The sequence below is a fragment of the Dermacentor albipictus genome, chromosome 1 (assembly GCF_038994185.2).
Source record: "Dermacentor albipictus isolate Rhodes 1998 colony chromosome 1, USDA_Dalb.pri_finalv2, whole genome shotgun sequence".
Classification (NCBI taxonomy): domain Eukaryota; kingdom Metazoa; phylum Arthropoda; class Arachnida; order Ixodida; family Ixodidae; genus Dermacentor; species Dermacentor albipictus.
In genome coordinates this window covers 425,796,831-425,824,636 of record NC_091821.1, presented here as the reverse complement: position 1 = coordinate 425,824,636, position 27,806 = coordinate 425,796,831, and the positions used below count along the sequence as shown (strand labels likewise).

The window sequence follows — 27,806 nt, the reverse complement described above, 5'->3', positions numbered from 1 at the left end:
TTGCACGTCTTAGACACTACAATTCCGTCATAAACAATGACTCTCACAACGGGCTTCGTCTGCAAAATGAGTACAGTCTCTTGTCGAGAAAAAAATGTTGAAGAGGAAGACGAGAACTGTTCCTGGCATCTTTCTATAAATAAGCACAGAATCATCCTTAACATTTTTCTCGCAAGGGGCATTTATTCGCCGTTTTTCTGGACTAGTAAAGAACGCTATATCTTGTAGTCTCCCGGAGCTTAACTTGGTGGAAATAACGCGTAAGCAATGGAGACAAGAACATGCTCAACTACTATTTAGGCTAACAATCTTGGTTCCTGACCTTGCTTCCAGCTGTCTTCAGATTTAATATTCAGGAATTGTAAAATATGGATAAGAGAACGTATGACTGTTACAGTCAGGTGACATCATACATGTAATGTGCATTCAACCGCACAATTGTTTGAATGTGGGTTTGTTGGTATTCTGCTAGCGCATGAAAGAACGCGTACACAAGAGGGCGCATAAACACACACACACACACGCAGCCAACTTCTAAGAGGAATTTATTTTTAGAAGCAACAGTTTCCAAACGCAGTTTATTTTCAATCTGAAGCCATAATGGCCAGCACGTTTTTAAAACAAACTGTTATTGGAAGTCATCGCCGGGTGTGTGCATATATGTCTACTTGTTTGCGTTTTATGCTTCTGCTATTAAAAAGCTCACGTTGTCAATCCCACACTACGCATTCTATTGGAGGATGGAGTTTCTAATTTTCTCACTATATTCAATGACCATCAAGCCATTGGCATCAGTTTGGAGTAACTTATGGTCAACCGTATAAACAATACTAGTTGCTTAGCAGCAATTCTGCGCTCCCTTTTTAGCTGAACTATCAGTACAACTCTCCAGAGACTGGCCATTTCGTATAGAACAATAAAGGCTTTGGAGTACGAATGAGAATGTCAGCCTAAGGGTTGCGAAATTCTCGCGTAACTCCCCCACGTACGCAGGAAACACATTAACTAAAGAAAGCAAGGCAATGGGTGACACAGTAGCTTCAGAGGTGACGCTCGCTTTGCTATAGCATGAAGACTCACACTTCTCGGGCTGTAGAATGCCACAGAGGATATAACTTGCATGAAGGCAAAAATGAAACATGTCTATAAACTGCATATGTATGAAATATAGAAGGGGCAAAGTAAGAGAGAGAACGAGGAGTGGCGCAATCTAGGGGGTCTTATTAACTGGTTTGAGCGCTGCTTCCTGTGCTGCACTAGGGAAGGGACATAATAAGTAAAAAATAAGTAGACAGCGGGAAGAACAGGTCATCGCTCCAACGTTGAGCTGCTTCTTGTTGTGATATCAATTATATGACGCTGCAAGTGAATATTCACCCTCCTCGTAGACGTAGCCATGGCCGCGGGGCTCTTCATATCTTTAGGAATAAGCATATAATAGACCTATGGTTGCCAAATATATGGGCTTTATTGCTCAACTATTCAATCACTAAATTTGTTGATACCTGGTTTTACGTTATTGACTAAGTTATTCCTCAAAATTATGAGAATGGCAGTCCACAGACAAATGTTATAAAACATCACAATCGCAGCGCATGCCTTTGTCGTGAGTCTTCTCAGCCTAACAAATATTAAAAATGCAAAACATTATCAGCGTTCTAACCTGTAAGCGGTGTCATTATAGGCCCTTTAGGCGTTATAGTCCGAGTTGCATGCGGCTCCAGCGCTGGTCTCTATGTAGCGCTGCTGCACGTGCATGCTGTACTTCGAATAAAACAACTTAACTAGCGCTACGGCGGCATCACTGTCATACATTGTATCCGAAGTGGGATCCCTAATTTCAACGAGGACAGAGAAATCTTGCGAGTATTTCCTGAGTCAGGCGTCGGGGTTATAAATTCCCGAAAGGTCACTCACTATGTCCCACTTATCGGTTAGGCATAGGCCAAAAATTGGCTCGTTTAGATTTTATAAAACGTAGAACTTGTCCAAAGAGGCCACACCTTTTCGAACCTGCAGTTGGTTGCATCGTGCCTATAATGTCCAACTGTTCGTTAGATTGCCCGACGAGGAATTTTGCTGACTTAAGAAGAGGCGTCTATGCGCTGACTTGTACATAAGTCTTCTCTGCAGGTCGGGCAAATTCACACAAGCGTCCAGTCAAAATCGTACACGAATTCCGTTGACACCCAACTAAGTACTCCACGAAACTTAGGTAGATGATTGATCTGCCGACCTATGAATAATGGCATATCATTACCGCGAATCCTTTATTATGTAATATTAAATGGCAGGTTATACTTCAGCTCTTGTTCACGGCTGGGCGGTGCATATGCAAGCGGGTCAATGTGGCACGTACTCCGGCCGTCGTAGAGGACTGCGGTGACGGCATAGCGCAGAAGACGCACTGCGAAGCGGCGAACCTTGAGCTACGCGCGTCACCAGTGACACGGGCCAACCTTTGACGACAGAAACATGACGCTTTACTATTGGATCATTCCACGCCAACTGCCCCAACCGTGGCTGTCGAGTAAAATAATTTCTCTAAAAAAATTACGAAAATATTGCACGTATATAAGCGTTAGTTCAAAAGTATTTCCGCAAAATATATTGAACAGGAAAACATTTTTGGCTGCGTGAGCGCCATTTGAATTACACGAAATGATGGGAAACCAGGTGCAAAAAAATAAATTTGCCAGAAATCAACCGCTTTCCATATTATTTGAAATTTTGGAGTTTTGCCCTATCTGAACAGTGTTCTTTCATCATATTACAGTAAAAGCTCGTTAATTCGAACCGCAAGGGGAAGTCGCTTCAGTTCGAATTAACGAAAGTTCGAACTAACGAAAGTGAAGGAGAGCAACAGTACACTGCGATTTGGAAGCAGTAGGGCATGTCAGAAATTTGGCGAGTCAGAAAGTGATGGCGTGTACCGCAGGCACACGCCATCTTCAAGTCTAAGCTCTGGGTCCGACTGTGCCACACCACCGACGTCCACCGAAACGAACGTTAGCCGAGGCTTAACACCATCACAATGAATCGCGACGGCCGATACCTCCTAAACTGAAAACAGAGGTGCACAACCGATGAAGACTGCCGAGACAGACGCTGAACATGTGAAGGTGGCGAAGGCCCTGATTCATTGGTTCTTGATTGCAAGCGCAGCTGTGACGTACTTGATTCGCTGTGTTTTGGCGCTTTCCGTGCCATCTCCGCACAACATTAGCAGCTGTACAAGATTTGCAAAACCTCCGAGATTCGCAACGGGCAAGAAGTCTCGGAGGTTACGTAGAACGGAGAGGCGGCGGCCGCCGCTGCCTTCTGGTTGACACCGCGTCGGTTAGATTTTTTTCCGATTTCGCCTTCTCTCGCCATTCTCTCCGTTTTGGAGGCAATACAGCCTTGTGTGTAGGCACTAGGCGCGTTTCTCCGGCCGTGTGCCATGCGAGCGTAGTTCGAATTATCCGTGAGGGAACCTTCTCGTGTTCGAATTAACGGACTTTTTTATACATAGACTTCTGTGGAGCTTGGCCGGACCAAATCGTACAGTTCGAATTATCCATAAATTCGAATTATTGAAGTTCGAATTAATGAGCTTTCACTGTACAGTTTCACAAAATAATTTAATGTTTTTTACTCCTTACCACCGAGGTGAAAATGCGCAAATTTTATAGTTTTGCGAAATTTGGACAAATAAGGGTTAGGGAAGAAAACATGGAATTACTTTTATAGAACTGCCACTAAAGCCTACTATCTCCCAAAATATTGTTTTCGCCTATGTGATGCTCAAAGGCTTCAAAATAAAAGCCTGAATTCTGCAAAAACACTATCTTTGTCTTTGTTTAGAAGCTAGTAACGCACTAAGGTGGTCCATGAACAAATAAGCAGAAGAGCGTATATCATTGAGAAGAATAACAACTTTTATCAAGGAAATTTTAATCAAAGTAATTTGTGTTTTCATTGAGAAAAACATTTTGAATTTGAGTCACACCGTTGCATTCCTTTGATTCGTGCCTCTACTTGATAGCTTGTTAGCGGGAAATACAAACCACGGTGGTGCACGTGGTGGTCTGTGTGGTGAGGCATAAAAGCCGATATCAGCAGAAGTTCGTAGAAATTTGAACCTTATTCAGGTAGATTGAGCAGCGCTTACACGTGAGCAAGGCACGTCGTCATCTGTAGCACCAAGGCAAAGGCGTATGATAAGAAAGAGTCCGCGCCGAAATGTCGCCAGATCTCGCAAAGCTCTATAGAAAATTCCGCACATGTTTTTCTCACGACTCTCTCTCGCATGCACATGACGCAGGGCTAAATACGAACAAGAATCTCTCTTGAATGTTCCGGCCGATTGTTCTAGCCTTGCACGTCGCATTTTGCTACAAGTAGGTAGTCTTGAAATATGGGTAAAAGTCAGGTCGCCCGGCCAACGGATTTAGCAAGCACAAGCCTATGAGGAGGTGGTGAGAAGGCTATGAGCAGGAGCACTTCGATCCATGACGTCATGCTAGCTTGCCTGACTGCCTTGGAATCTAATGGAGATGCTCCTGAGTAAGCCATGCTGATTTTGAAGTCACCGCTTTCGTCGCGCCGTGCTTGACAGTTGGAATGTCAGTACAAGTAGCATGACATCATAAAATACAGTGCTGAGGCCATCAATCTAGGAGGCGTTGACCTGGCGTGCAGACATGAAATTTCCAAGCCGTCACTTGCGCTTACCTCTGTGATTAGCGCAGTCGAAAGCGCTATCGCTTCGAAGCTTGTTAAGAACGCTCGAGCGTGTCACAACTTTTTTCAACACTCCTCAAAGTTCGTCACGTGAGCCGTAGCACTCCTGCGTTTCAACCTATGAAGGGACCAGATGAACGCACTACAGCCGCCGCAAAGAAAGCGAGGTGAAAGAAGATACCGCTGGCCTACCACGTTACCAAATCCTTCCTTTCTTTCATACTTGTTGTGACTAATCTTAAAAACAACCACACGTATCTACCTCGTTGTGCTTTCATTCTTATTACCGACTGACATCTTGACTTTCATACGCCATAAAAGTCTCGCGCACGTGCACCTTAGCGCGTGCTAATCACGTGCATCTTAACGAGTCAGCTGGGGCTTGACTACGATCACATCTCGAAAATGTTGCACGAAGGCATAGACCCTTCTTGGAGAAAGTTCACTTAGGAAAACGTGGAATGTTAGTCGTCTTAACACAAGAGACAGAAGCAGGGAAATCAATTCAGTTCATTACTTCAAAGAGTTATGGAATCGAATGCCCATATATTTTCCAGTGAATGAATTTAGGTACTGTTACTTGCTGCGTTGCATGATTCCGTAGAGAACAATGCCGGGGAACCCGCTGTGGTTTCTCAGTGGCTATGGTGTTAGGCTGCGGAGCACGAGGTCGCGGCATTGAATCCCGGCCACGGCGGCCGCATTTCGATGGGGGCGAAATACGAAAACACCCATGTACTTACATTTATGTGCACGTTAAAGAACCCTAGGTAGTCAAAATTTCCGTAGTCCTCCACTACGGTGTGCCTCATAATCAGAAAGTGATTTTAGCACGTAAAACCCCATAATTAATTAACTAACAATGCCGGGAACTGCACACCTGTAGCGGAAGTATTATCATGATCAATATGAAAGGGAACACAGGAACGCGTGGCAAACAGCCTCGAAACAGACTCGGAGCGATACGCGGATGGCGCTGTGGAAAACAAAGGGGGAAAGGAGGGCGCTCTTCCACTAACTGTTGGCACTCCCACCACGCTGGCATTTCTACAAAGGAGCAGCTTACGTCATGGATCGCCGTACAGCCGATAAGATGGTAATCGTCGGCAGTGACTTCCGCCGATTCACTTTCTTTTCGTTCATTCTCTTTTTTTTCTTCGCGCAACCGCTTGATAGTACTCCGAGACCAAGTTTGCCCTGTATTTCAAACCGATTCTTTATTTGAATCAACGCACGCGATTGTCAGTGCAACCTCGAACAGTGGCGACGATTGAACCAATGACGACAGAGGAATAGAATAAAGAAAAATAAAAAAAAGAACATTGATAAACTGTCTTTGGTGCGACTTTGTTGCACGAAGTTCGTTCAGAAAAATTGACGTCGCACACTGCAGTGGCCCACGCAGAGCAGTTAACTCTGGTTTTGTTGCCTCAAGATGCCTCGAGTGCCTCTTAAAGAACGGGAAGATATAATAGAAATGTCTAAAAGAGGTTATACGCTGCGCAATATTGCTCTCGTGACAGACCGCCCATCGGATTATCCAGGCTTACCGAGACGAAGGACGCATAAACGATCCGCCGCACCGCAGACGACCCCGATCAACAACGAACGACCAAGACCTTTGCATCGTGGCTGCCATCAGTGACAAACCATTCCAAAGCGCAAAGGACGTTCGAGGTGCTCTTGGATTGGACAACTTGAGTGACAGCACGGTACGACGAAGACTTAGAGAAGCACGACTGCGAAGTCGCATCGGCGCACAGAAACCTCTGCTCACCGCAGCCAACAAAGCAGCTCGCCTGAGGTTCGCTACTGAACACCACAGCTGGAGCGAGAGCGAGTGGAAGTATGTAGATTTCTCCGATGAAGAGAGTGTGGCGGACCGAAAACACACGCTTTAGTCCGCAGAATATCCAGGAGATGGCTGCCAGCGGACGCGTGTCTGTGAACGTCTGGGGGGCGATTTCTCACGAAAGCCTAGGCCCACTGGTGAGAATTGATGGGAGGTTCACCAGTACTGGGTATTGCACTCTGCTCAAGCACCAGATGATCCCCTATGTGTTGAACGGGCCGCACCCGGATGGGTGTTATTTTTTCCAGCATGACTTGTCTCCCGTTCACACATTGAAAGACATGGTGCGCCTTTTGGAATAGCGAGAGGTGATGCAACTTCAGTGGTGCGCGAACGGTGCCGATATGAACATTTTAGAGCACGTTTGGGGCCGTATGAAAGTGAACCTTTCGAAGAGCTCACTAGAATTGGCGAACCACGACCAACTATGGGAAGCAATAGAACATGAGTGGAAGCGCCTTCAGCGGGATACCGCATTCATCGAGGCTCTCTACGCGATCCTGCCCCAAAGAATAGAAGCCGTCGTTCAAGTCGACGGTGGCACGACGCGTTATTAGGCCACCAACGAACAAAACAAACGACGAGGATAAGCTGCGATGAAGCTATTGCCTTATTTCATTTGCTTAAATATCTTTTTTATATTCGGCAAGCGCCAATAAACTTACTTTGAACTCACCCTCAAGATCATTTTTCCCGATTTACAAGATTTACCACAAATCAATATCGAAGTCAGAAACAGTGCTACCTTTTGTAACGATTCGACGCAAAAAGTTACCAGTGATGCAATATCCAACAGTGTTATCACTGTCTGCTGGCGATGCGAAGTTCCGCACTTTGCAGAGGCACGGTGGGATGGCGAACAGTTGTTAGAATAGCGTCCCCCTTTCCACTTTGTTTGCGACGGTGGCCGCTATGTATTACCCATATAGCTGGGTCTGAGGGTGTTTTCTACGCGTTAATGCGTTCCCGTTCATACTGCTCATAATAGTACAGATGGTTCTGCGTAGAAGCTGTCGAGATGTATGTGCGCTGTGTTCTGTTTTGCTATCTCCTGATCCCATGTAGTTACCGCGAAACGGAAGTCTGCGGAATACTTCCAGGAAAAGAGCGTTTGCGGCATAATTGATCAAACTGATTCTTCATATCCGAGTGTAGGTTCACGAGTGAAGGGAACGCATACATTTGTGTATACCGTCTTAAGCGACTACAACTCAAAGCATTGGGCAGGGCGTTCTTGTTAGCTCAAACGATAGCTATTTATCGGGAAAGGAACAGTGGCGCATTCGTTCACCGCGCAACGGCCATAACCGTATTTTTTTCTCTTTTTTCTGTTGGGTGAGAGACAGTGCCACCGTTCTACTGCAGTGATAGCACGAATTCGCCTTCGTGTGACCATAGGCGCTAGGCTATCATCACTCGATGTTGTGAATGGGTTCTGAAAAGAACCCAGAGATAACGGCCGAACATTGCAGCGAAAGTCTACGACACAATTTACGTTCCTATGAAGAGAGCGAACAAGTTATTAATGGCGCTACCCGATCGGCCTGAACCGGGCAAGGTGCCGCCTTGTCAGGTGATGACGGAATTTTACTTGCATCAGGCAGTATGCGCGAAACGTTGACAAAATTAAGTGTGCCCTAAAAATAAACAATAAATAGAAAAAGAAATGAAACTTTGTGTAGTAATTTTTTTTTTATCCGAATGATATGCCATTAGATCAAGCAGCTGGGTTTATTGAACAAGCCACTGCTCATTGGCATCCTTGAGCAAGTGATTAACACAAAATAATTACAGATTGGCATAAAAACAGGGCGAATGCAGTCTGTAAATGCAAGGGAGGTTAGTTTTAGGCAAGTTCGTGTTGCGTAGCAATAAGAACTTTGATAAGTGATAGATAAAATGACAATGCAGGCCATAAAAGTAGAGCTATGAAAATGAATGAAGAAAAAATGGAATACTACAACTTCGTAATAAATTCTAGCCAGGCCAGCGTTTTGAGGATCATATCATTTTACCAACTCAAGGAATAGACATTTCAGTGGCTTAGGGCAGACGATTTAGTCTAGTGCTTTAACTATTAAGGAAGCTTACAATAACGTGGACGGATACTTGTTATGCTATTTATCACTAGTGGGCAGAAGTGCTGGTTTTACGGAGATTTCCAGAGAATATGCAGGAACAACGATGTAAAATTCGCATAGAAATGTTCAAAATTGCGCAGAGCTGCTGAAACTTCACATAGGACGGACGACTCCTCTTTTAAGGACCCCTCTTTCGGATTTTTGTTCACTCTTTACCCTAACAAATCGGACAGGCAACTGAAAAGAAAACGCGCATTAGGCATCGATTTATCCAAAATCTGCAACCGGCATTTTGTGCGGTTCCCGGCTCATGTATGCGGGAAACGTTCTGCTACTAGTGGTCAATGTGTGGTACTCGGTGGCTAGCGAGTACGTGCTTCTAACTACAATGCTTACACCCGCATTAAGATGTAGCGACGGGGTCATACTCTAAACAAACCATTGGCCGTGCTCTAACTCGCCATGCTCTAATTACCCGCAGTGGGTCTCTCGAGCTCAAGTTGCGCATCGGCTGTGTAAAGGTTGGACATCGTCTTCATCGACAAGGACGTGTGCCGAGCTGTTCGAGCCACGCTTGCGGCTACAACAGGGAAAGACTTGAGCACTTGCTGTTAGAATGTCCACCATTCCGTAGTTCGCTGTGTGCTCCTGAGAAAATTGCAACCACTCAATTTCGCACGAACAGTGCCTCAGGATATTTTCAGTTTGAGCGGTCGGGCGGTCAGCTACATATAAGGCTCACAAAGCTGTACTGGACTTCTTGTCAACCACGAGGCTAGACCGTTGCCTGTAATGCTGCTATTCTCTGTGTGACTGTTTACTCCTCTGTTATTTTTCTTCATTTATCTCCTTTTCTTTCTCTTCATTTTTGTTTCCTCTGCAAACGTGTCGATGTGGTGTCCCTATTGGAGGGAGTTCATCATCATCAGCATCATCATCAGCATCATTATCATCATCATCATCAGCCTGGTTACGCCCAAAGCAGGGCAAAGGCCTCTCCCACACTTCTCCAACAACCCCGGTCATGTACTAATTGTGGCCATGCCGTCCCTGCAAACTTCTTAATCTCATCCGCCCACCTAACTTTCTGCCGCCCCCTGCTACGCTTCCCTTCCCTTGGGATCCAGTCCGTAACCCTTAATGACCATCGGTTATCCTCCCTCCTCATTACGTGCCCTGCCCATGCCCATTTCTTTTTATTGATTTCAACTAAGATGTCATTAACTCGCGTCATTAACTCGAGGGAGTTACTAGCCCGCTTTTCCTTCTTTTTTCATGTCTGAATATGTTTGTATTAATAATAATAATAATAATAATAATAATAATAATAATAATAATAATAATAATAATAATAATAATAATAATAATAATAATAATAATAATAATAATAATAATAATAATAATAATAATAATACATATGATAAAAACGTGGCATATTTTCAAGCTATCTACAACGCATACATTTGGCGATTATGGTCTTGAACAAGGAAACTGGTAAGGTTTCTGTATAAATTCTGCAGGCAAGCATAACCGTAGTCAAGCATTAAATATTGCTAGCTGGTGATATACAGGGAGTTTCAGTGAACACTTTCAAAAATCTTTCAATGTTGCCTGTGGCACATATCACAATTCTTGTTCTTGAATTCAAGGTCTATGCGAAGCAGCGGACAATACTTGCACAAAAAATTGCGATGCAAAATCGAGTGAATAATAAAACATAACTAATTACGGTTATAACTAATTACAACGTGGCCCACATTGCAACTTACAAATTGTAGCCGTGGAGTTGGCAAGGCAGATCCACTTTGAACGAATTTTCAAGATGACACCAGTTTCGAGATATAAGTTCCGGAACTTTGCGGAGAAATGCATTGGAATTCCAGGCAATTTTTATCAAAATGCCGTTTCATGCGCTGAAACACACAAGTGACTAGAACGCCAATGCATTTCTCCGGAAAGTTCGGGAATTTATATCTGGAAAGTGGGGGTCATCCTGAGAATTCGTTCCAAGTGGATCCGCTTGCGACGTCCCCTGCTAGAATGTGTAAACTGCATTATGGGTCATAATATAGTTAGCTAAAAAGTTAATCTGTGCATTCTTGCTAATTAGTCGGTTTTGCTTTTCAATTTTTGTGCAAGTAGTGTCCGCTGCTTCGAGTAGATCAGCTCATAAACTAGAACTGAGTTATCTGCCACAGGCAACCTTTATAAAATGTTGAAAGTGTTCGCTGAAACACCCTGTAGCTCTGAGGTAATACAAAGTGAAGCAAACAAGAGCACAAACCCCTACCAAGAACAGCCGAGAACAGAGAGAGAGAGAGAGAGAGAGAGTGAACTTTAATAAGCACCAGCAGTTTTGTCGGCTGGGCCTAGGCCTCCCACGATGGGACGTCGATGTCTTGCCTCTTCGCCGCTTCGTAGGCCTGCTGGGTCGCCCAGAGTTGGTCGTCGAGGTGGGAGCTGCGCAGGGCGGCGTACCATCTCGACGAGAGGGTCACGGGATTAAGGTCTTGGTATTGGTGTTTGCACTCCCACAGCATGTGGGGGAGTGTTGCCGATTCAGTTTTACAGACCTTGCACGTCTGGCTCGGGTAGATGTCGGGGTATATAGTGTGATAGCGTGTGAGGGAGGGGTATGTATTCGTCTGTAACAGGCGAAGGGTGGTTGCCTGTGCCCTGTTTAACTTGCAGTGAGGGGTGGGGAAGGTTGTTCTTGCGAGGTAAAATGACTTTACAAGGTCGTTGTATCTTGTAAGGCGGTCGCGTCCTGTGGGTGCACCTGCACCGTCTCCGGCACGGTTGACTAGTCCTCGTGCTACGGAGTGTGTAACCTCGTTGAGGTTGGTGAGGTGCGGGTGGACAACGCCGGCGTGTGCTGGGATCCAGACGAGCGTGATCTGATTTTCAGACGAATGCGGGGCTTGTCGTAAGATGCGGAGTGATTGATGAGAAATGCGACCTTTGATGTAGTTGTTGACTGCTGCGCGAGAATCGCTCACAATTGTGTGACAGGCTGGGTCAAGAGTGGCCAGGGCGATGGCCACTTCCTCGGCCGTCTCGGCATTTTTGGTAATGATGCTGGCAGCATGTCGGAGCAAGCCGCCTGCTGTGGTAACCGCCGCAAAGCGCCGTCCATCTTGGTACTCAGCTGCGTCGACGAAGGTGACGCCCGCGGTGTTGGCGTAAGCTTTGATGAGGGAAGTAGCTCGTGCCTTCCTGCGTTCTTTGTTGTAGTCTGGGTGCATGTTTCTCGGAATAGGGTCGGCGTGTATCCATTGCTGAATGTCGCGTGGTATTGGGTGTTTATCTCCATGTTGACGGTGGTAGGTTATATTAAGCTTGTTTACAATGCTGCGGCCCGTTTCCGTGAGAGTAAGTCTCTCTAGTTGAGATCGACGTTGGGCCTCGATTAACTCGTCTAGCGTGTTGTGGATACCTAATTGTAGTAGAAGTTCCGTGCTGGTGTGGTTGGGTAGTCCTAAGGCCTGCTTATAGGCTCCTCTAATGATGATGTCCAGTTTAGACTTCTCAGCTTTGTACCAGTTGAGAAAGGGCGCAACATAAGTAATCTGACAGACGATAAAAGATTGGACAAGGCGGATGAGGCTGTCTTCCTTCATACCCCCTCGCCGGTTGGTCACTCGTTTCAGCAGTCTGGATGTATTGGCGGTCTGTCGAAGGATCTTTGAGATAGCCGTAGAGTTAGCTCCGTTGGCTTCTATGGTCATACCAAGAACGCGGATGCAAGGGACCACGGGTATAGGTCTGCCATCGCTCAGGTTGAGCTCTATTTCCTCGTATTGGCGTTTAGTTGTGGAGCCCCGCGGGGGGCGTCCACGGAGTGTGGGGCGGTATAGGAGAAGCTCCGACTTTTCAGGGGAACAGCGGAGTCCGGTGCCTTCAAGATAATTTTCTACGACGTCAATGGCGTCTTGTAGGGCAGTTTCGATTTGGCCGTCACTGCCCTTTGCAGCCCAGATTGTAATGTCATCGGCGTATATGGTGTGTTCAATGCCGTCGAGTTTTTGTAGTTCTTGGGCTAATCCGATCATAACCAGATTAAACAGTATTGGGGAAATGACAGAGCCTTGTGGTGTGCCCGTGCTGCCGAGGGAGAGTTCCTCCGATCGAATGTCTCCGACCGACAGGAAGGCCTTCCGATTGGATAGAAAGTCACTTACGTAGTTGTAAGTGCGTTCTCCAAGGTTGAGCAAGGAGATGCGCTGAAGGATGGTGGAGTGCCTTATATTATCGAAGGCGCGCTCGAGGTCGAGGCCCAAGATCGCCTTCGTGTGACGGGATTTGCCATCTAGGATCTGATGCTGAAGTTGGAGCATAGCGTCTTGGGTGGAAAGATGCTGTCGAAAGCCAATTATCGAGTGGGGATAAGCACATGTGTCTTCGAGGTGAGTGTTTACACGGGTTAGGAGTGCGTGCTCCATGACCTTGCCTACACATGAAGTTAGTGATATGGGCCGGAGATTGGCGAGGCTAGATGGCTTACCGGGTTTGGGGATGAGAATTACTTTGGCTGTTTTCCATGTCGGGGGAATGGATCCCTGGCGCCAGCAGGTGTTGATGTATTCGGTGAGTTGTTGCACCGATGGGTCATCTAGATTTCTTAGTGTTTTATTCGTAACACCATCTGGGCCTGGCGCCGAACGGCTGTTCAGCTTATGTAGGGCAGCATGAGTCTCTGCCAAGCTGAAATCTTCATCAAGGGCAGGGTTGGAGGTCCCTGTGTATGGGCCGTGAGGTTGAGTGGGCCCAGATGGGATGTACTTTTGACATAAGCTATTCTTAACGTGGTCCTGGCCATGCGTCTTGCTCTCTGTGAATAAAAGCTTGGCGAGGCGATCTTGTTGATATGAGCGGGTGGTGGTGCTGTCAATCAAATGTCTGAGGATTTTCCACGAGCGGGGTTGGTGGAGTTGCCCGTCTAGAGAGTGACATAGCTCTGTCCATTGCTGTCGACTTAGAACTCGGCAGTGTGCTTCAATTTCCTTGTTGAGAAGTGCGACCTTCCGTCTGAGTCTTCTATTGAGCCGTTGTCCCTTCCATCTAGAGAGGATGGATGATTTGGCCTCGATAAGGTGAGCGAGTCTACTGTCCATGCGCTCTGTCGGGGCGTCTGTTGTGATAATGCGGGTGGCCGATTTAGTATCAGACAGTAGATCGCATGACCATGATTCTATGTCGGTTATGGGAGTGTCCGTCGTTGCTGTTACACGGCGTTTACGGAACGCATCCCAGTCCGTCCAAGTAAAGTCCCTCGTTCTTCCCATAACGGCTGTTAGGTGTGGGAGAGTAATTTCGATGATGCAGTGATCACTCCCGAGGTCGTGTTGGGTGTTGCGCCAATGGGCGTTGTCTGCCTTTTTGGTGAACGTGAGGTCTGGCGTCGTGTCTCGTTCAGTAGAAGTGCCGAGGCGAGTGGGGAAGGCTGGGTCAGTAATGAGTGTAAGCCCGAGATCATGGGAGTCTTGCCATAAGTTACGACCTGCAGCAGAGCTGTGTCTGTAACCCCATCCTGTGTGCGGGAGATTGAAGTCACCTCCGATGATAAGGGGGCTGCTGCCTGCGATATTAAGGGCCTTTTTGAAGAGGGTTAGAAATCGGCTATGGCGTTGAGATGGAGTATTGTAGATGTTGAGGATAAATATTCCTTCCTTTCGTTTTCTGTGCGGGATGAGCTCAATGAAGAGGTGTTCGGTGCGCCGATCGTTGAGATTGTGTTCGATTGCCGTAATTCTTTTTCGAACGAGTGTGGAGACTCCGTGTGGAGCGTTGTTCGCAGTGAAAGAGTGATATCCTGGAAGGCTGACCGGAGTATTGTGCGTTTCCTGGAGCAAGATTACGTCGGGTTGACATGAAGTAGTACGGAGGTGTTGACGGAGAACGGGCTGTTTATGGAGGTAGCCTCGGCAGTTCCACTGCCACAATGTTGTGTCAGTTTTAGTGTGGGCCATGATGAAGGATAGGGGATGCCACAGGTGGCAGGGTGGCGGCGACGGCTCCTGTGGTGTCCATGGCTACGGTTTGAGCGGTGGAAGCGGTTTGTGTGAAAAGGGTTTGAATATTAGCTTCCATGGCGGTGACTCTGTGCATAAGGGCGATTAGAGAATTCTGTAAAGCTTCCACCGTGCTTTGGAGTGTTACGAGCATATCCTTGACCTCGGAGCGTACTTGGCCCTGAGCTCCTTCTTGGAGGGCACGCTTTTTGGGGGCTGGTCTTGAGAGTTCTTCAGTTTGGCTGTTGTTAGCGGGTTCTGGGGTGTTAGGTGTAGGTTGGGTTTTGGGTTGTTTGAGGCTGTGAACCTCCTGGGTAAGCTTTTGGATTAAATCACGCATAACTGCGTTTTCTTTCTTAAGATGTTCGATGTCGGTGTTGTCTGTGTTGGGTTTAGGCAGCGGGGGGGATTTTACGTGACCCTCTCGCGAGACGCCCGTCAGGGCCTCTGCGAAGCTCACCTTTTCTGAGGTATGTCTGGCTCCTGCAGTCGACGTGGATCTTGATCTGGACCGACCTCGATCCGACCTCGGTCTGGAGAGGGAGCGGGACCGGGACCGGTCCTTGGTCTCCATGGACGGGAAATCTTCTGATTGAAGGGCTGAATTCTGTGCTACTCGGCGTTCTCCGAGGCGTCTTCGTATAACATACGGCGTTTTGTATCTGGCAGTACAAGATTTGTCCGCTGTGGGGTGGGGTCCACCACACAACATGCACTTGGGTGTACACTGATGCTCTTGATCTGGGTTGCGAGCTCCGCAGCCCCGGCAGATCTTGTTATTAGGGAACGGGCAAACGTCCATGCGGTGCCCGAGACGGCCGCAATGGTAACAGATATCGATCTGCTTGCGGTACAGGGAGCATGGGATTAGTGTTGCGCCATACCGAACCATGTATGGTACGTCAGGTCCGTCGAAGGCAATGACGATGGTCGTGGTGGAACCGATTCGCTTTGCGGCCAGGGCTAGAGGATTGCGATCATTTATGATGTTAGCATCGACTTGTCTGGCGTCATCGGTGAGAGGGATGCCTCTGATGACCCCTTTGGTGGTATTATCTGGGGCGGCTTCGTACGCGCTGACCTCGTGGGTTACCCCGTTGACTTGGATGGACTTGATTCTTGCGTACCGGTCTGCATTTTGCGGGCTGGGCGTGCTGATCACCATGATGTTTTGCTGGTTGTTCGAGCATATTGTGTCGTGTTGACTGTCTTCTGAGCTAAGTTGCGCTGCTTGAAGAATAGCTGCAGTCACTGTAGGGCTGCCGACCTTGGAAATATTGAGTGCTCCTTTGGGTCTGACGATGATCTTGATCTCATTTGCTGGTAGTGGGAGCATGCGCCCGGCCTTGAGAACCTGAGTTTTAACTTGCTGCCTGGGTCTATAGCGAGAGCGAGAGTCTTGCGTCCTAGGTTGTTGTTCTTGGGATAGTTTTCGGCACCGCTGCTCGTCTGGGCGACGGGCGGTACACCGACGGGAACGGGCGGTACACCAGCCCATCTCGGTGGTTAACTCTTCTGGGGAAATATCTTTGCCACATACTTGGACTTCCATGCTTCGCAGATTTGGCCAGGGGCTTGTGCGTCGTAGCAGAGCTCGCACGGACACGCGCGGGAGCGTGCCAGGTAGCCTATGTAGGCCGAGCACCTGGCGCACGCGCTTAGCCTTAGCGCGGCGACGGCGTGATCGTAACACAAAAGTGGTCGCGGTCCCGGAAAAATAAATGTCCCACCTGATAACTTGGTATCTACAGAGTCCTGGTGGTCTCACAGTTCGAATGGTACAAAATTAGGGCTGGTGTGCACAGAAAATCGCGGCGAAAACATTTCGAGAAGACGGAGCCGATGAAAACACAAGCTATGGGCGCTGCACTTCTTCTTCTTCTCAGAGAGAGAGAGGTAATATTTATTTTTAACGAGCTTGGGAAGCTTCTGTGCAGGGTGTAGCGCTTCGTTCATGGCTCCATTGGCTCGCATCACTCTTCGTGCCTACCAGATCAGCCGTCACTGCTCTTGCGGCTCTAAGCTGCTCAGCGCATGTCAAAAAAAAAAAAGAAAGGGGAAGGAACAGGGAGCAACCCGGAGGGAAGAGAGAAGCGAACATGCCTCTACTGAACTTAGATAATTTCTTGGCTATACTAAATATGACGCGGTAGAGGAGTTTGGAAAGGAGTAATAGCGTTTAACGCTAACATTTCTAAACAGCATACACAGTGTAAAACTTCGTAAAATGTTTTAAGAAAGATTTAGAACTATGGCACACAAGAGATGGTACTTAGAGCACAAAAATATCTGTACCGCAGAAACATTGACAGGGAATGAGAGAAGAGCTCAAGAAAGCCCCCGACAAAGCACAAGGTAATAAGACGTAGAAGTAGGGAAGCTGAATTTTTCAACGGGAAAGGGAAACGTGGACGGTAAACCGCGTAGAATATTCCACAATAGATGTATGAGGAAGGAAAACAAGTACTGAAGAAAGAAAATTTGCACACCGACACTAAGTGCAGTTCCTAGCTACTGCAGGCCTGATCTGCCGGCCCGAAGACAAGATCAAACAGGAACATGCACTCGCAGCAGTGTAAAACCTGCTGTTGCTGCTGACGATTCATCAGGTTGGGTTGGGACGCCAAGGTAGTCACCCCGCCGGAACAGTGAATAACGTCCACCTTCAAAAACAGCTTTGTTTAAAAATTTTGGTTCAGAGCTTGAACATCAGCAATAAATAATTACCTGAATAAACAAATAAAACTCAACTATTGAGGGCAAGAAGGCATCGAAGACATAGCAACCCATGTTGCCACCCCATGCATGGCTAACTTCCCTGGAGAAAGCGGATAGAGGCTATATTCTGGAGCGTAGTAGTAATAAAAACCTAATTAGCGCACGCAGCTTAGGTGATTTGTTTACACGCCAAATCTAAAGAAATTTCATACGAAGTAATCATAAGCATCGTGGTTGTTATGACAAAATTCCAGGAAATGACACAGCTAAAACAAGATGGGAGAATGCTGTGCGGCCATTACCCACTACGCAGTGGGCACAAAAGCGAGTGAAATTCCACACTAAATGAACATGGGCGCAGCCAGGCAATATCAATCCCTCACCTTTCCCACATCTGGAAATTCGGGCGGAAGCTGGTTCTTAGCCTTGCCCAAAATAAGAGGCAGAGAAAACACTCCGACAACAATGGATATTCTAGGAAGTCGTTGCATGTTTAGCATTAGAGCAGAGTTTAGAGTTTTAACAATTGTGCCGACCTTTTATACAGAATTCGCAGTGTTTCGCTATTGGCTATTGCGGCCATGTCATCGTGGCTTGATATCAAAAACATTAATGTCATTATGAGGGAGGGTGCTATTCTGTAAGCGCCCTCCTTAGGTGGACATGCCGATTTCATCTGCTGCTGAAGGGTTGATAGAGCGGGGACGCCTATGTTGTTCTCACGCTTACCAAGATCCGGCTAATAAAACCTTCAGTGGAGGAATAATTGGACATGCCGACTATGTTGACCTACAAAATTCATCCCGCTGCCCCGAACTGCTTCAATTTCTGCTACGTGTGTTATGCTAACTAAGCTCGCCGTATGAAAAGAATTGCACCACTTGCATTTCAAAAGGAGCCCTCGTCAGATTGAAACTCGGATTTGCCGAACAACGTTTTGGAATAACTATCTGTTTACAGCAGGTTGTCCCTGTCGTGTGTGACAGTGGCAGAGTGAAACTAGTTTGGGAGATAACCTTTTGTAATAACTCTCTAGGTAGGACAAGTTTTCCTTCTCGTGTCTGATAGTGCTAGATTGAAACTCTAGCTCACAAAACAACCTTTTGAAGTCACTGCCTCCAAACGACAAGTTGTCTCTCTCGTGCCTGATAGTGTCAGATTGAAACTCAGGTTTGCAAAAAACCTACAGTTGAGGCAGCAGGCAAGCCTCAACTGCCAGGGTACTCATGCCAGCAATGTCACAATGCTAGTGAATATATTATCAAATATATATCTTACTCGGCACAAAAAGGCAGTATACATGGAGACCCAAAATTTCTTTACACATTCGTAGGAATCAAAACAATATAACTAAAAGAAATTCAATAGATGTAATTGTCAGTTGTGTGGACATCGAGAATTACAAACATTAATTTGAACACTTCTGTATTATGTTTTCAGTACAGATTAACAATTGCGAGGTATCAGCGCTTTTCAAATGACTAGGGCATTAATGAAGGACGTTCATGGAGTGCCTTCGCTAAATTCTGTTAATAGATTTATAACTTGTACAATATAAAAGAAACATTGAGGCCAATCTAATACCCAACGTTGAAAAGCACTATATCCGTTGAATAACGGACAACAAATGAATGAAGTGCATGCAACACGCAGGGCTCCATGCGTTTATATAATGTCCTGTGTGACCATTTTAATGCATATCCCTAGCAGGTAATCGTGTGACGATTTTTTAAAAGACCGAATACTCCATGAGAGTAAATAATGGTTAGGAGGTGTGGGCGGTCATCTCAGATTCATAGCCATCTACTCGACTGAAGATCGCAGAAGATGACATGAAGTTGTATGCATTTGCGAAAGAAGTTTGGCTGAATTTCCCGGACTAGTTCTCGAATATTGTGCAGGCTTCGGCGAGTTCAAGCCGCGCCAGTGTGGCACGGCTCAAGCTTGTCATGAAACCCTCGCAATTTAAGAAGTGATGCCGCTACGGGTGTGTTCAAACCCACCGTGTTTGCTTAGTGGCTATGGTGTTGGGATGCTAACGACGAGGTCGTGGGTTCGAAATCCTGCCACAGCGGCTGCGATTCGATGGAGGCAAAATGAGAAAAACACCCGTGTGCTTAGGTGAAGGTGCACGATAGAGAACCCTAGTTGTTCCAAATTTCCGGAGTCCCTCACTTGGTCGTGCCTCATAATCAGATCGGGGTTTTCGGACGTAAACCCCCCTTAGTAATGTTCTTTTACGAGTGCGTTCTAATTTCTGCTCATAGCGATGAAGTCTTTTCGACAAAAGTGCGCTTAGGAAGGAAAATTGTGCTTTCTTTCGGTTATAGCGATAGTCACTATCAAGGAACTATATTTTTCTTGGCCTGCAGTGCACCAACCTCAATGTGTGTCCATAACACTGTAGTGCGTGCGTCGACTTTGCTTATCGCAGCCTCCTTAGCTTTATAGAAGAAATTACCTTCGCTTCTCGTTTGTCGCAAAACCTCACTCATATTTTTTTTGCGTTCTTTCTAACATTATCCTCCTAACACCGCCACCTTCAGTGAACTTTTTTGTGTTCTTACAGACATACATCACTTTTGTGATTCTTTTACTTTCTTCGGACATCCGTCACCTTAATTTACTGCGATATCAATTATATGGACGCGGCAGGCGAATTTTCTCCATCGACATCTGCCTGATCTTCCTTATAACATATAAGTGCGTTAAGAATCCCTCACGTGAAGCCCTCCATTACTGTGGATGCGAAGGAAAATACGAGATATGGGAGCCGCGAAGGATGGCGGCTTGACGCCCGGCTTGATGTGCGCCGTCTTCCCGTGCGCGCAATTTAGGAGGTCACGTGAACAAACTCAAGGTAAGGGGCAGAGGGGGTCAGCACGCACTAAAGCGATCAAGTGTTTGGCGGTGGGTCAGGTGAGCACGCGTTTCCTCCTCTAGCACAATCGTGGCTGCGTATGGCCGTTGACGTGGCTGAGCGCTTTCACGGCCCCTCGCCATATCTTGGAAGTAATCTGGAGCGTATGCAGAGCCTTAGAGCAAGCAGAAATGGGTAGTCGCTTCATGCGCGCTGCGTTTCCGATTGCAAAAACCAGCGCGTTACGTTGATTTCGCGTGTGAAACCAGCACTGAATTGCACCTGGGAAGCTGGTACGTCAATGCAACACCAGTGACATCGCTTGGAACGAGCTGAGTCACATTGGACGAGTCACTGGTTGCACTGACATGATGCCGGGGCGCCCTGATATGTGCTTTAAGCGCACTGGTTCTCACTGGAGTTCGCTGGCGTGTACTAGAAGCTACGCTTGTGTGTTTGTCATAAGTTGCAGTACGTATGGAGGAAGATATATTCAATATTAAATGCATGGTACAATTTGATCGCTAGATACCACTCCGTCTGACAAGCTGGTTGCATCATTGGGGAAGCCACACGCATTCATAGCCAATAGGATGGCCGAATGCCCGTCGAGATGTCCTCATCCGTGCCGCGTCCTCTGCTGAGCATCTGCTTTCCATCTTCTTACATGCTATATGGTTGCTGTAATGGTGCAAAAAATGTTTTGGACTTCGCTTTACCTGTAAACGTTCCCTGCAGTTACCTTTCAGCCTCCTTATCAAGTGTCTCGACGAATGCCGATACAAATGCCGTTCACCTGCGCCACAGCGTCTGCTCGGCGTCTACATGGCGTTTGATCGCTGCCATCATCACGTAGCACGCTAGAGCATGGTAGTAAATTAATGATGCAGGGAACAATTACGCTTTTACAGCGTTCCGCATTGACAACGCATCACCAATGCTAGGACTGTGGCGCCATCTGCTAACTAGAAATCAAACCATTTTTACGGCTTGATTCCGTGTCCGTATCCTTTCAGCGTGAAAACTAACAACCGATCTCAATAATTACCACAAAATATGCGCATGATTTGACCTCAGCTTGAGATTAGACTTAGCGATAACACATTTGGCCTCTTGTTTCTTGCTGACAGGGCGGAGAGCCAGTAGCAAGCGCGAATTCGGCTCAGCCATGTTGCGATTGTTAGGGTGGCCATCGTGTGTCTATTTGGGTCCGATGGTAGAAGACGGAGTAATTTTCGCTGTACTGATGTCATGTTTCACTGTACCGTATCATATGGAGAACAAAAATAAAACTCTACAGTGTATCCAATAACCAGCCAATCATGCCCAGAACTATACAGGGTGTTTCAGCGAACACTTACGAAAATCTTTAAAAGTTGTCTCTGGCAGATATCGCCATTCCAGTTCATGAGCTGGTCTACGCGAAGCGGTGGACAATACTTGCACAAGGAATTGAGATGCAAGATTGGCTAATCAATAAAAAATACAAATTAAGATTCTTACTAATTACATCATGGGCCATAGCGCAATTTACACATTCTAGCCGTGGAGCTCACAAGGCGGAACCACTTGAAACAAATTTTCAAAATGACACCAGTTTAGAGATATAAATTCCCGAACTTTGCGCAGAAATACGTTGATGTTCCAGTTAAGTTGTTATGAAAACGTCCTTTCATGCACTGAAGCACACAAGTAACCGGAACGCCAGTGCATTTCTCGGCAAACTTCGGGAATTCGTATCTCGAAACCGGAGTCGTGTTGAGAATCATTTCCAAGTACATACGCCTTGCGAAGTCCACTGCTAGAATTCATAAATTGCAGTATGAGTCATAAGATAATTAGTAGATCGGCTCATAAACTAGAATTCAGCCATCTGCCACAAGCAACCTTTAAAAAATTTTTAACATGTTCGCTGAAGCACCCTGAATATCGTTGCACAAGGATATTGCCTGTGTACGCCTCGTACTTTCGGAAATTATGCAACGAGAATGGGAGATGAGTATTGTCTGCTGCCATAAACAATAGTATATTTTGCGGTCGCAAATGTCTGTTTTGTTTCGCAGCGTGGAATAAAGGTGTGCGAGCTGCTCTGTTTATGAAGGCATATGAACCACAAGAGATCACTTCTGATTCTCGTATTTTCTTTTTGACTGTGCGGATACCTATGCTTTTTTTAAAAAATGCGTTAGCGCAGATACCACCTCGTTTTTTTTTAATAGTCCAATTTTAATATTTCACTCACTCAAGCGGAGTCAACGACGGCTTATTGCTCAGCAGCAGCATCCATGTTTACATTTGGCGCCTGTTCACCGCTCTTCTTATGTCAGTTTCAAAACCGTGACAACAACAATTGGAACAGTTTTATCGAAGAAGTTAGAACCAATAACGCGACCGATGATGTCAAGTTTTTCAAATATCGGGCAATCGACACAGAGTGGGCAGGGGAGAGCGGCAGTGATGCAGTCGTCGCTCACAAATCTCATTTTCTACTATGTGCAGTTTGTTTTGAAACCATTTTGATTATGCCTGATTTGTGACTAAAGCAATAAGGGATAAAGGTACAGAGACGAGAAAATAAAGTGCTAGCTTATGTGGATTACATTGCTTTCTTTTTTGTCGACAAGCCCGGTATTACCGATGCACTAAACACTACCCTGCGTTTCTGTGAGATTGCAAAAGCTAGCGTAAATATTCATAAAAGCGGTCGTTTTTGGCTAGGCATGCGGGCGCTAACTCGCACTGTATTCTCTAATATTTATTAAAATCAGTCGCCACTGAGATATCTTGGTGTCTCACGATAACTTCCGTAATAGTATACCTCAGCGGACGTCCACGCTAACCACTATCCATCGAAAGGTGTCAACCTGGCAGGGACGTGACCTCTACAATTTTGCGAGAGCTTAGGCATGACACATTTGTTACATCTACGCTTCTTTATGTTCCGCATGTCTTGCAATGCACTCGTGTCCATGTTCAAGCATTTCATTAAATATTTGGATGTTTGATTTGGAGTTCATCATGGGAAGCCATGAGCAGGGACAACGTTTTTGTTCCACTTGAGAAGGGAGGCCTTAGTCTTATGAATTTGTTTGCGCGACAGTTTGTCCTGAAAGTACTTTATTTTAGAAACTACTATCACCCATTCCTTCTCGCAGCTAATCGAACACGTCCTGCTTCACACTTCTCTTTTGGTCACGACAAGCATTGCTCAACAACTGCCGTTACGATGCTTCCTAAAGGAACTTCTCAATAGTATTTCATTTTTGATAGCCCAATTTACACTATAATAGTTGTTAAACGTTAATACAACGTCGCTAAATACAGTAGTTATGCGTAACCTTTTTCCTGCACATATATATCGAAAGCCGTATCTGTCTCTCTCTGGTCAAGATGTTCTTTGACGTGTCCGTAGAATGTGTATTAAGCCAGTAGCGAAAACATTCTTTTTTAAGCTGCGCACTTCAACAGTTCCAGTTAAAACATGGCTGCAGGAAAAAGGATTATATGTACCCTGGAATGCAAATTGTACATGTTGCAGTCAAACGGAGACAATAGAATATTGTTTTAGTGATTGTTGTGACGCATTTTATTTTGGGCACATTTTACATAAAACTATCAAACATGACCTTGCTTTCTCGAATTTTGTATCTGGTTGCTTCCTTTCAAACAGACATCCAGTAGTACACCATGGGATTTGCTTATCTTATTAGGACTCTATTCCTAATGGAGAAGCCGAATGATCCATATACATCCCCAGCCACTTCACTCGACAAGGTTTGATTTCGAGAAGAGGCTGCTCAAGTACGTAGTTTGGTTGGAAACATTGAACCCGTTCCCTAATGGACTTCGCATCTTTATTTATTTATTTATTTATTTTAATAATATAATAATATAATAATAATAATAAGCACAAGCGTGCATCTGCACGCTTGTGTTTGTTCACTCAAATTTTAAACTTCCATTGGATTGCGTAGCATGCATGCATTTGTTGTTCATGTGCGCCCAAATGTAATGTAGCAATTTTCGAATGACCCTACACATAATTCCTTACAATAAAGAACAGAAAGCAGCGTGGTATAGTGGTACAGTGCAGGGCTTGTGTTGCATAGGTCGAAAGATCAAATCCTGATGGTAACAGTGCTCTTTTTAAAGATATGTTTATTCCGCTAAACTGCTCGTTCTGGCTTTCTTTATTGAAATAATTAATACCGAACTTGTCTCGCGATTACTGTCGGTGGTAATATGAATAGTAATAGAGCAACGGAGCCAAGACAATATTCCTGAAGTCGTGTCTATCAAACAGGGGTAGTGTAAATTCTGAGGCTTTCAAGGAATTTGTTAATGCGATATACTCCGATATCGCTGCACTTTGCTATGACACGCGCATGCCAAGGTTGCCCATGAGCCTTGTGGCATGTTGACGACTGTGTGGCGATGGCGCATTCACGATGGAACGAGGGAGAAGAAATGACATCAATGGCATGACAAATACTTAGAACGACGACGGCACAACGACAATGAGATAGAGGTTCTTAGACTATGAGCATGGAATAACGACCACAACGTGGCGACGATGACGAAAAGAGGACAATGAGATGGAGACCATGGTGTGATGACGGCGGTACGACATCAACCGAGCCATGAAGCGATAATGATGACGATCCACTGATTTACATTTCACTGTAAAATTGGTCTCTGTCTACGGCATGCACAAAGCGTACTTGCAGCTTATAACCGATTCCGTAAACGGGACTGCATGACTGGAAGGATGCTGGAAGCTTCATCACCTGAAAGCAAGAGAATGTAGCTAGTTATTAGTCCCCACATTACCACTAACTACTTGAAACACTTCTACATCTATGAGCCACTATGTGTGCTTTAAAATTTTAAATATCTCCTGTTGTAAGCAATAACAAGTTTTCATGTTGTACCAGGGCATGTACACGTTTTGCGCGATATGTATGCGCTATTTTATGTATGCGCAATGCGAAACTCAAGCAGCAGACAGGGAAGTGCAGAGAGTAAGAGCCCAAGATATCACAGCGACATTCATTCTCATCATCAATAGCCTGGTTACGCCCACTGCAGGACAAAGGCCACTCCCACACTTCTGCAGGTACCCCGGTCATGTACTAAATGTGGCCATGTTGTCCCTGCAAACTTCTTAATCTCATCCGCCCACCTAACTTTTTTGACGCCCCCTGCTACGCTTCCCTTTCCTTGGAATCCAGCACGTAACCTTTAATGACAATCGGTTATCTTCCCTCTCATAACATGTCCTGACCATGCCCATTTCTTTTTCCTGATTTCTACTAAGATGTCATTAACTCGCGTTTGTTCGGTCACCCAATGTGCTCTTTTCTTATCCCTTAACGTTACACCCACCATACTTCTTTCTATAGCTCTTTGCATCGTCCTCGATTTAAGTAGAACCCTTTTCGTAAGCCTCCAGGTTTTTGCCCCGTACGTGAGTAGTGGTAAGACACAGCTGTTATACACTTTTCTCTTGAGGGATAAATGACAACCTGCTGTTCATGATAAGAGAATGCCTGCCTAACGCACCCCAGCCCATTGTTAGTCTTCTGATAATTTCAGTCTCATGATCGGGATCTGCTGTCACTACCTGCCCTAAGTCGATGTATTCTCTTACCACTTCAAGTTCCTCGCTACCTATTGCAAACTGTTGTTCCCTTCCGAGAATGTTAAACATTGCTTTAGTTTTCTGCAGGTTAATTTTGAGACCCACCCTTCTGCTTTGTCTCTCCAGATCAGTGAGCAGGCATCCCAATGGGTCCCCTGAGTTACTAAGTTTGACTACCAACTTCGACTGAATCAAACGCTTTCTCGTAATCAATGAAAGCTATATACAAGGGTTGGTTATATTCCGCTCATTTCTATATAACCTGAATTGTAGTGTGAAAATGGTCTATTGTTGAGTAGCCTTTACAAAATCCTGCCTCGTCCTTTGGATGACAGAACTCTAAGGTGTTCCCGATTCTATTTCCGATTATCTTAGTAAATACTTTGTAGACAACGGACAGTAAGCTGATCGGTCTATAATTTGTCAAGTCATTGGCGTCCCGTTTCTTATGGATTAGAATTATGTTCATGGTCATGAGGCATTGCGTATACAGGTTGGCCAGTTTTTTTTATAACAATCTTCCCACCATCCTTCAACAAATCCGCTGTTACCTGATCCTCCCCAGCTGCCTTCACCCTTTGCATAGCTCCCAAGGCTTTCTTTACTTCTTCCGGGGTTCCTTGCGGGATTTCAAATCGCTCTAGACTATTGTCTCTTCATTCTCCTCGTGGGCACCACGGGTATTGTTCATAACTCTACAGAACTCCTCAGCCACTTGAACTATCTCACCCATATTAGTGATGATATTACCGGATTTGTCTCTTAACGCATACATCTGATTCTTACCAATTCCTAGTTTCTTCTTCCCTGTTTTCAGGCTTCCTCCGTTTCCTGGGAGCATGTTCAGTTCTATCCATATTATACTTCTTTATGTCAGCTGTCTTACGCTCGTTGATTAACTGGGAAAGTTCTGCCAGTTCAATTATAGTTGTAGGGTTAGAGGCTTTCATACATTGGCGTTTCTTGATCATATCTTTCGTCTCCTGCGATAGCTTACTGTTATTTTGTCTAACGGAGTTACCACCGACTTCTATTGCACACTCCTTAATGATTCCTGTAAGATTGTCGTTCATTGCTTCAAAACTATGGTCCTCTTTCTAAGTTAAAGCCGAATACCTGTTCTGTAGCTTGATCCGGAATTTCTCTATTTCCCCTCTCACCGCTAACTCGTTGGTCGGCTTCTTATGTAGCAGTTTCTTCTGTTCCCTCCTCAAGTCGAGGTTAATTCAAGTTCTTACAATTCTATGGTCACTGCAGCGTACCTTGCCGAGCACGTCGACATCTTGTGTGGTGCCAGGGTTAGTGCAGATATCATTTCTAGTCTCGCCATTCAGGCTCCTCCACGTCCACCTTCGGCTATTCCGCTTGCGGATGAAGGTGTTCATTATCCGCATATTATTCTGTTCTGCAAACTCTACTAAGAACTCTCTCCTGTTGTTCTTAGAGCCTAAGGCATATTCCCCCACTGACTTGTCTCCAGCCTGCTTCTTGACTACCCTGGCATTGAAGTCACCCATCAGTATAGTGTATTTTGTGTTGAACTTACCCATCGCCGATTACACGTCTTCATAGAGGCTTTCGACTTCTTAGTCATCATGACTGGATGTAGGGGCATAGACCTGTACCACCTTCAATTTCTACTTCTTATTAAGTTTCACAAGACCTGCCACCCTCTCGTTAATGCTATAGAATTCATGTATGTTACCAGCTTATTATTCAGGAATCCGGCTCCTAGTTCTCCTCTCTCCACTAAGCCCCGGTAGCACAGGACGTTCCCACGTTTTAGCGCTGTATATGCTTCTTTTGTCCTCCTAACTTCACTGAGCCCTTTTATATCCCATTTACTGCCCTCTAATTCCTCCAACAGCACTTCTAGACTTGCCTCACAGATAACATTCTAGCGTTAAACGTTGCCAGG

The 27,806-nt window shown here is 45.7% G+C and overlaps 1 protein-coding gene across 1 annotated transcript in view; it reads right to left on the bottom strand.

Annotated features, from left to right (window-relative positions):
• LOC139054298 (uncharacterized) overlaps nt 1-27,438 on the bottom strand; it is a 67,819-nt gene extending 40,381 nt beyond the window's left edge. Inside the window, exons 1-3 of the mRNA XM_070531082.1 lie at nt 27,151-27,438; nt 24,973-25,034; nt 17,771-17,861 (exon numbers count right to left, since the gene is read on the bottom strand). Coding sequence (XP_070387183.1) covers nt 17,771-17,861; nt 24,973-25,034; nt 27,151-27,438 — 441 coding nt within the window. The remainder of the gene's footprint in view (nt 1-17,770; nt 17,862-24,972; nt 25,035-27,150) is intronic.
• Between the last annotated feature and the right edge of the window lie 368 nt (nt 27,439-27,806).